The sequence below is a fragment of the Myodes glareolus genome, chromosome 3, assembly GCF_982192425.1.
Source record: "Myodes glareolus chromosome 3, mMyoGla1.1, whole genome shotgun sequence".
NCBI classification, from domain to species: Eukaryota; Metazoa; Chordata; class Mammalia; order Rodentia; family Cricetidae; genus Myodes; species Myodes glareolus.
The window spans coordinates 1,065,947-1,076,380 of NC_142028.1; the positions used below are offsets into that span (position 1 = coordinate 1,065,947).

General features: G+C 35.9%; 1 protein-coding gene across 1 annotated transcript; it reads right to left on the reverse strand.

Annotated features, from left to right (window-relative positions):
- Window positions 1-7,182: 7,182 nt before the first annotated feature.
- Window positions 7,183-8,124, reverse strand: LOC125399483 (olfactory receptor 4P4-like). Its single transcript, XM_048432894.2, has one exon. The coding sequence runs from the start codon at window positions 8,122-8,124 to the stop codon at window positions 7,183-7,185; it is 942 nt and encodes a 313-aa protein (XP_048288851.1).
- Window positions 8,125-10,434: the final 2,310 nt, after the last annotated feature.

The following is a 10,434-nucleotide window of genomic DNA, read 5'->3' on the forward strand; positions in this document are numbered from 1 at the left end:
GCAGAGTTATTTGCATTGAAAATGTGAACCAAAGCTAGCAACTGATGCTATAATTTTCAATGATTTACATTTAATATTTCATAGATTTACTGAGCTTTGTGGTTTGTGGTGGTTTGAAAGAGAATAATGCCCAAAAAGGGTGGTACTGTTAGGAGTTGTGGCTTCACTGGAGTAGGTTGTTGGAGGAAATGTATCACTGGAGTTCTCCAATTCTCAAGCTCCTCCCAGTGCCACAGTTGATTTCCTATTGTCTGAAAAATGTAACCAGCACAATGTCGGCCTCCAAGCCACCATGGTGATAATGGATTAAACCTCTGAACAGTAAGTCACCTCAATTAAATATTTTCATTTACAGGAGTTGCTGTTGTCATAGTGTCTCTTCACAGCAATAGAAGCCATATCTACGACAAGGCTTGTATAAAATTACATTTTTTTTTCTGGTTGTAAAACAATTGAAATTTATTGATCAATGCTATGAATTAGGAAAAAATTTTAAGACGAGCAGATCCTCTGGCTGAAAGAAATCCAATTAGGTCAGATAAACCAAATTAAAATGCCCATTGTTTTATTAAATACGACCCTCTCTGGTGGCTGAGCACACAGTTGGGAGACAGGAAAGCAGGTAGCACATGCAAACCCGGAACCACGTGTTTCTCTTCTGGGAGCCCACTTAAATACCCTGTGGAAGTGGTCCTGACTCCTCCTAGGACCTGGGATATGAAGTCCAGACCAATACAACCCTCAGGCCAGTGGGCTAAGATGAATGCCAGGGGCTAGGGCTATGTTCCAGACTTAACACTAAATTTTTAAGTTTTAACAGCATATGCTCTTGTACCTCATCTACTAGTATTCAGAAATCAGTTGTGGGTCTGAGATATCAATACAATATAATGTGGAATAAATTAGATCTTGGGTTAATAGTTGGGCTTACCAATGCAGAAATGTGAACCACTAATGAAAATAAAATAGGAAGTAGTAATTCAGAATGCCAAAAACTTGTGCTGATGGTTTATTAATTACCCCTACTATAAGAACACTTCCCATAAAAATCAAAGGAGCCACATTATAAAATCATCTGCATAACTCTCCCCTATAATACTTAATGCTTTTATATAAATGATTATTGATTGGATTATGACTCATAAAACATTCCTTGTTGCAATGAGTGAAATACCACAATAATGAAGTAAATGTCCTTTAGAAAAAAGAGAATTACACTGTGGTGTCATGGTTGTACTGACAGGATTTTAATTGTCTTACACTAAAATTTACCACAATGCTGTTTAATTATATGGAACATGTAAGGAAGACTACTTGATGTTCTGAAGAAAAATGTATGAAAACATTTAAAGAAACTCAAGTACATATTATATCATAAAATAAAGCATTCTGAAGGGCCTGTGTATGTGTGGAGTATCATGCATTCAGGAATTATCTATTTCCTGCTCATTTCTGGTATTAATTCAAAATTCTCCAAAAATAAAACTAATGACTTAAATTTCTTATGGCAGAAAAGTACTTCAAGAGTTTATATGGAGAAATCATATACAGAAAGTCTTATCAAAGTATAGTGAGCATTATTTGCTCATCTTCACTTAGAAATCCATTTCGAAAAGCAGTATATCATTCTTAAAAAGGACTGGGTAACACGACTGTATGGGAAGGAAGATAATTAAAATACACAAAAATTTTAGAATACAGAAGTGAACTGTAGGACTTCCATTTGCCTTGAGGTATGGAAAAACTAAAGAAAAATGAGGAAGATGCTATCATTTGTAATTCTTAAAAGAAAATATTAAGTATTAGCAAAATATCAATAATTAATAAAACAAATATCTCTTTTGAAAAAACACTGCAAGTATTTCATAATCCAAAGGTTAGAAGATAATGAATTTAAATGTTCAATTCCTTAACCAAGTTTTATTTCATCATTTAAATAGATCACATTATAGACTCTAAGGGTAAATCTCAAGATTTAGATGAACTGATTTCATTCTTTTAAGAGAGAGATTATTTTCATTGTCTTTCCAACTTATTACAAATTACAGAGAAACAAGGACAGGCTGCTGCTTTCTCAGAAACACAGATCAAGTGGATTGTTACACAGTGCTGCTCCACTCAGCTACATTTGATAGACACTTGATATATCCATTTGCTAACATTTTATAGACATTAGCCTCCACTAAGTACCTTACTGACTTTTATTTTTTTTTATTTCCTCCTGTCACATTTTCATGCATTGAGTGTTTTGTCAATTTATGATGAGTACAAATTGTAATTGTCTTATTCTAAATAAAATACTTCAAACTAAAGTGTGTGTGTGTGTGTGTGCGCACGTGCACACATGTGTGCAAGTTTGTGTAAGTCTGCACACATGTACACACATGGCTAGAGGAGAATATCTGTTCTGTCACTGTCTCATATTTCCTTGGGTTAGGCATTATCACTAAACCGGGAACTTGATGAATTTTCAGTTAGTTTGAGTGATTAACATATTCCTGGGAATTTGTCTGTCTCCACCCTCTGCTGCCCACTCCCGGATATGCAAGTACTGGTGAGAGGTCCTGACTTTTACATAGGTCATGGGGATTTAAACTTAGGTTCCCATGTTCATGTAATAAGTGCTCTTACCCATTGATCGAAGTTTCCAATACCTGTAGAATTTGTCAAATGCAGACTTGGAAACTACGTTCAAGTATCAATAGCAAATAAAAGCCTCCAGTTCTGTGGTATTGTTTTTAGCTTTTTAACCTTTCTCTTTAGCCCCTGATATGGCCTATATTGTTTATTAGCCAGTTTAGTTCATTCTTTTCTGCTCAGTAGTTATATATTCCCTCCCCTCTCCAAATGCTTTTTATTATTAAATGATTGTTTCCTAAAGATTGTTTAATTTTAATTGCCATCTACTCTGATTATCACTCAATGGTGAAACAGATTGACAGTTCCCACTAAAACTCCAGCTTAGATTGTTTAAATTTTTTACCTATTTATGTGTGTGTGCCCGCATGTATATTTGTGCACCACTTGAAGACAGAATCAGATCTCATGGAACTGAAGTTACAGGGGTTTGTGTGATGTCTGATGTGGGTGCTGAGAAGAAGATGGGCTCTTTATAAGACCAGTAAGAACTCTTAACCCCTATGTCATCTCTTCAGCCCCTTCAGTCAAACAATGTTATTGGCAATGTTTAAAGGTTGTCCTTTTTCTATTAAGCGTTTATCTCTAAGACTGGAGAGATGGCTCAGTTGATTTATTATTTGTTTTACAAGGCCCTGAATTTAGTCTCCAACATTCATGCCCATTCTTTTTAAATTTTTTGTGAACTTGTTACAAGTTAGAGTTATCTGTGAAGAGAGAACCTCAGGTGAGGAATTGTTGCCATTGTAGGGAGTCTATGGGATGTTTCCTTGATTGAGGGTTGATGTGAAAGGACCCAACCGATTGCAGGTGTGCCACCTCCAGGTAGGTGGCCCATGCTTTATTAATTAATTTTTCTGTGTGTGAAGTGCTGGGTAGTAAAGCTGGTGCCTCGTTTACACTAAGAGAGTGCTCGACCACTAAGCTAAAGTCCAACTCTTGTAGTTTGAGATTTCATAATTTGTGATCAGTAGTTGGTAAATGTTCAAATAAATAAGCCCAGTTCTTTTCTATTTTCTTAATTTGTGTGTGTGTGAATGGTAGGTGTGGTGAGTTAGGGGTGTGTGTGCTTGTGTGTGTGTGTGTCTGTGTGTGCATGCACATGTGTGGCTTACCTGAGAACTTTGGGAATTAAATTTGGGGATCTTCCATCACACTTCACATTATTTTTTGAGATAAGGTCTCTCACTGCACCTGGAGCTCACCAGTTGAGCAGGCTTTCAAGCCAGGGACTTCCCAGAATTCTTCTGACCTGACTCCCTAGTGCTACAGTTATAGGCACAAGCTACTGAATACCACTTTTTACACAGGTGCTGAGGATCCAAACTCAGGTCTTCATGATTGCATATCTAATACTTTACCCACAGAGTCATTTTGCCACCTAAGCCTATTGTAACTGTCTGAGACCCTCATCTCTCAGTGTGTGGATAGCTCTATTCCAGATGTAAGTAGGCAGTTTCAGAGGATTCACAGTCCCCTAAAGGCCTCCTTTGGATCTGTGAACCTGGCTAAGAATGCCTCTTCCAGAGCAAATTAACTAATCTTATGGGTTAGTTGAGATGGATGAATTAGCTGGCAGAATGCAGGTAGATGAGGGAACCTTGGATAGATTAAGAAACTGCTTTCAACAGTGCCCAAAGATCTCCTGAAGAACATGAAAGAGTCTCTTCCCTAATTCAGAACATTTTGTTAGATTTGCTTCCATTCTTATTGAATTACCAGGATCCTGCAAAGTCTTTTTAATATTCATGTCCCAAAGAGAGCTTGGAATCTCCTTCTCATTTGTTTTTCTGACCACTCTGAGAAATAATGTTTAAATCAAAGGCAGAATTTCACACTAATTCCTTTATATCCACTTAAGCAAAGATGGTTTCAAATCTCTATCAGTTCATTCTGAAGATTTCTTGAGCATCTACTTTTGGCCTTGTCCTAGACTTAAGTGAATAAGTAAGATAAAAAGGAAGGTCCCGTAGATAACTGCATTTCTACAGAGTAGCTAAGGCTTGGTTTTTATTGGGGATTGGAAAGAATGCACTATTCGCAACTGGAAATAAAGAATAGATGGTTGTAGAAATCCTTAAAGTATCAAATTTATTGATTTTTCTCCCTGTTGTTGTTTAACCCAGGCTGAACACACACTTACTGCTCTACTTTAGCCTCCTCAGTGCTGGGACTGTGTCACACGTTTCACATCAAGGTCTATGTAAATAGGAATGTAGACTTTTAAGAAAGTAGAAAAATTGGCAATGAATTCAAAGATAAGGGTTTGAGTGTATATCCACCAGTACTAGTTGTATTTGGAGAACGCTGCTGTAAGTGAGAGCTTGTCTCAATACCCATATAATTGAGGGCAATTGAGGAAGACAGCAAATGTAAACACTGGGTCTCTATATGTACCCCTGCACCCAAACATATACAAACAAACAGATGTATGAATTAATAACTGAGTTTAAATCTAGCAGATGCCCAAATTTGAGACCAAAACTGAGCAATTTCAGATGTTGGTGAACTTGCTAGTTAGCTTTCCTTCATCCTCACTACCCAGACGAGGTCTCCAGCACTGGCTCAGCTAAAACACCCAATGCACCCTGAAACAAGGAGCTGGGGCTATTTCCCTGCTCTCAGGACCTCATTCACACTCACATGGCCAGGGACAGCACTCTTATTTTGCTGAGGCAAGGTAGGTGCAGGGCCTTCTATCTCTTGTTTGCCTTAGCAGGTATATAAGAAGGGGTGGTGTCAGATCTCCTGCTCTGTTGTGTGTGTGTGTGTTTCTTGTTTCTTCTTTTTACTTAAAGAGGGGAATCCCAGATGAGAGAACAGTAATCAACAACCACAGGCAATTTTAAATACTTATAACTATAGTAAAGATTGGCTTGGCAACTCATGACAAGTGCAATAGCAGCACCAGGATAGTGATCAACCATTTTGGGGGGTGGCAGTGTTAAGTTCCAATTCACAAAATGAAACCAATACCTAAAGCAATTATTAGGCTAAGAAACAACAGCTCTGGTCAAATATAGGGAAGAGCCTACTACTACTAATTTGCTAAATGGCCATAAAGTTCAGCTGACTCCTAATGGCTTATTATTATTCTCATAGATCAATATAGCATTCTACTCTCATTTGAGAGAGCCTCTATTTGCATTAGATAGTGATTAGCATGGAGACTCACAGATGGCCAAGGTGCAGAGAAGAGAGAGCATGATATTCAATCAACCTCAAACAGAATTTTCATGCTATTGCGGTGGTTAGAATGAGAACAGTTCCTGTAGGTTCACTTGTTTGAATAATTGGTGTCCCGTTAGTGGTATTGTCTGAGGAAGTTTAACCAGTGTGACACTGTTGGAGGAAGTGTGTCAATAATATCAGACTTTGAGGTTTAAAAAACTTGATACCATTCTCTATATTCCATGTATTTTGTTTACAGAGAATTATCCCATGTTTCACTGCTTAGAGAGAGCCAGCCCATATATTTTTACAGTCTCCATCATTCTGACAGCTCTAAGATATTCCTAACTTATTCAGTACCTCATTTTGTGTTGCTTGAATTAGACTGAAATTAAATTATTTTGTAATCTTTTTCATCTTAATGCAGTTTTTTAAGTCCTTTGAATTCTTCTGCATTCAGAATAAAGTAGTTGTTGGCCTTTTAGACATTTTTTTCATCCTGAGTTTACATGTATTTCTGTTTCTTTTAATTGTCCAAGGGTGGAATTCAATTATCACTAAAATTTTCTTTGATTTTTACAGTATTAAGTAAGGAATGAAACTATTTCAACTACCCTTTTAGAATTAAAATGATTATTACGTAAACAGATGGCAGGTCAAATCTCAATGAATAAGCGTAGAGTGTTCATCTGTAAATAAAACATTTATAGCACAGTGCTGCCTCAAACTGCAGAATAGGGGTTAATGGAAGTTATGTAAAAATCAGAGGTGGGGAGGACTGCTGTAAAAGATAATTTTTGGCTTGGGAAAATGTATTGGTTTTAGAAATGTGAAAAACTAAAATAATAATAATAATTTAATGCTTGTTTCTTTTTAAATCAGGTCATAATGTGAAACTTTTGAGAAATATTTTGTGACCCATAAAGCAGATCTTCTAGACTATTTTCTTATGTTATTTAAATAGTAGTTGTTTTTAATGTTTTTGAAATCTGAATAATTACTAGTTTACTGGACACAATCATACAGTATAAAGATTTTATTTGTTCTCTGTGTTCACTTGATTATAACTGGTGAACACATTGCTAAGGATGACCTCCTGTCAAGCATAATTTGTTATAGAACCAAACAAGCAAAGCAATACAATGTGAACATCAACAACAGCAGCAGATCTGAATAGCAGGATTATAGTTAGGAGGTCTGATTTAATAAAGAGAACAATAAATATTTGCTTACAGACAGCCCCATATGTATCAGTAGCATGCAATATACATATATACTATTGATATACACATCGCTACATAACATCGAAAGGTTATTTGCCATTTGATGCTTTAAGTTAGAAGTACCTTCCAGAAACTGTGTTATGGAAAACAGTTATGATTTCAGTCTATTTCCCTCGTTCTCTGTGATACGGTGACACAATCTCTTGATGGCATTCTTCATCTCCCTGTTTCTGAGTGTGTAAATTAGGGGGTTGAGCATGGGGGCAATGATAGTGTAAAAGAGAGCAAATATTTTGTCTTCTGGTAATGTCGTTGCTGGTCGAATGTAAATAAAGAGTAGAGGAGCAAAGAAAAGGACAACTACAGTAACGTGGGAACTGCAAGTGGAAAGGGCTTTGCGACGATTCTCTGCAGAGTAAGACCGGACAGTATATATGATCACAGCGTATGATATCAACAAGACCACAAAAGTCACTAAGCCCATCAGGCCAGAGTTAGCAATAACCAAGAAACCAATATTTCTGGTGTCAGCACAAGCCAGTTTGAGCAGAGGGTACACATCACAGAAGTAGTGATCTATTTCATTTGGGCCACAGTAAGGTAAGAACACTGCCAGGAGAAACTGACCAAAGGAATGCAGAAATCCCCCAGCACAGGAAGCGGCAATCATTGCATCACATCTTTGCCTGTTCATAATGATGGTGTAGTGCAGGGGTTTGCAAATGGCCACGTAACGATCATAGGCCATTCCCGTGAGGATAAAGACCTCAATGCCCCCAAAGAAGTGCATGGTGAAGAGCTGTGTCATGCAGCCATTGTAGGAAATTGACTTTCTTGTTGCTACTAAGTTGATGATCAGCTTGGGGGTCACAGTGGAAGTGTAACACAGATCTGAAAATGAGAGGTAACTCAGAAAGAAATACATGGGTTGATTGATAAGGTGACTTCGTGTGACAGAAATCATGATAAGTAGGTTCCCGAATAAAATTGCAATGTAACAAAGTAAAAACAGGACAAAACAAAGAGCTTGTATTTCTTTTGTCTGAGAAAGTCCTAGAAGAATAAATTCAGTGATATTAGTCCTATAGTCCATGATCCGCAAATGTCTGTATCAATCTGAAATAAATTTAAACATGTGTGAAATACATTTAGCACAATGCTGCAAATTGTCCCCTTTCAGGAATCAGATTAGATTAAAGTTATATAGAGTTTGAATAATGTTAAATTTTCATCTTCATTTAAGAAAAAATTCCAACGGTGTCTTTTTTTGTAACATCTTGAAAACAGGAATAGCTGCTAAATAGTCTTACATATTTGAGATGAATATTAATGTTGTAGAATAAAACATATTTGTATTGGGATTCTATAGTGATGCATTGTCATACAAAAATGAATAGGATACCACCAAAGAACTATAGAATAGCCATTTCTTTAGAATCCCAATCCAGTTTACTTTTTTTCTGTTCATTTTGAGAAGAGATTCAGAAACAAATGATTCAATGTGAACACACTTACATGTAAATTCATGAAGTATAATGCTTGTGTACTGCCACAAATAAAATATGTTGAGTCACACACTCTATATACAAATATATGTGAATGATGGGCTTGTGTATTTGGAATCACTGCATAGTTATATAGGGTTTCTTTTTTTACGTAACTGAAAAATCTGTTTCTAGTCTCCATAATTTGAACTGCTATATTTAGGAATTTGTATTTGTATAATAAAGGATTATTTTTGACTTACAGAAGAAATATCAATGCAAGAAAAAAATTCTATATTTAATAGGGTCAACTATGTAACTACAACCTACCTGTTAAGAAAATAGTAACTGTTGTTTGTATTTTAGCATCTACCCAAGTCTTAATAACACAGTTCAGTTACATTTTACTTAACAATACAAGTTACTCAACTTTTCTAATTGACCCTTTGTTGTAGTTTATTTTTGTGTTGCTGTGATAAAACACGGCCAAAAGCCAATTTGAGAAGGAAAGGGGTTATTTGTCTTACAGACAACATTCCTTGATGAATGCCAACCCAAGGCCAGAAACTGGAGGCTGTACGTGAAACAGAGAGCATAGAAATCTGTTCAGCTGCCAGTTTCCAGGCTCAAATACAGCCAGCCTAGGGATGGAATTGCCCCCCTCAGCCTGGGACCTCTAGATCAACGAGCAAACAAGAAAATGCCATATGGACATCTCACAGGTAAATTATATGTAGGTGATTCTTCAACTCAGGTTCCCTTTTGCCAGGTGTGTCAATTTGACAATGGGACTAGCCATCACACCAACCTAGAAGTGAGAATTCTTAGTTTCCAGCAATCTCAGGTTCAGAATTTCAAACTGCATTTTTCAGTTTTCTGAAAATAATTTTCTCCCAATTATTTTATCTACACTACCTACTTTTTATCGTCTTGAAGTAAAGTAATCCAGACATCATGAGTATTTCCGTGTTAACTATTTCCTAGCTTTACTTTCTTTCGTGATGCTAAAGATAGAACGCAAGTTACACATGCACTGCATAGCAATTCTACCCACACAGTCTCACTTTAATATGCATAAACACCTTTGAATTGTGGACTTTTAAATATAATTTTATTAAATTTATTAAAAGTATTAATATAAGAAAAATAATCTAGAAGCAAACTTTTGTTCAGTCTGCTTGTTCATACAAGAAATTCACTATGTTTTATGCAAAGGGGAACATTATAAAATATTTTATAATAGTTGCACATAACATCAGTTCCAGTAAGTTTGAGATTCATTGCCCTTCCATTTAAGTTGTCATTTAATTTGTGTAAAGATTAAGCATGTGTGAATCTTTTCAGAGTGTTACAGGGTTGGTGGTAAGTGCCAATACACCCTTCCTGGAATCCATTACACTAGACAGTGAGGAAAAAATTTTTTTTGCTGTCACATGAAATTTTAAGTTCAGTTAACAGATGTACTTTAGGCTTCCACATTATTACCAAAGATTTAAAAATGTGTAATGCTCTATTTTATCCTCTTCTAAAACTCAGATTCTTCTGACCAAGAATGAATTATTAATTCTTAACATTCTACATGATCTGGATCAAGACTCTTTTGAGATTTTCTTCATTTTGTATAGGATAATCTTCTACCTGTTCTTATCCACTGCAGCTCTTTGAGATTCTTCAAAGCATCATACTAAAACAATGTTTAAAAATATCTAAGGCCTGTTTTATTATAACAATAACAGAAAACAATCTGAAGAATTTAAAACTTTTAAAGTGAAGATTATAAGATCATTATTTTGTATATTTTAGATACATAGAATTGATTTTAAAGGAATAATTGTATACTTGAGTACAACTGAACGTATTTGAGACATGCTAAAGAAGATATAATTTAGTTTACTTTGCACCTTATACAAAAGTCAAAT

Coding starts and splice junctions, on each gene's coding strand:
- LOC125399483 (XM_048432894.2), bottom strand. CDS start 8,124: ATGGACTATAGGACTAATATCACTGAATTTATTCTTCTAGGACTTTCT.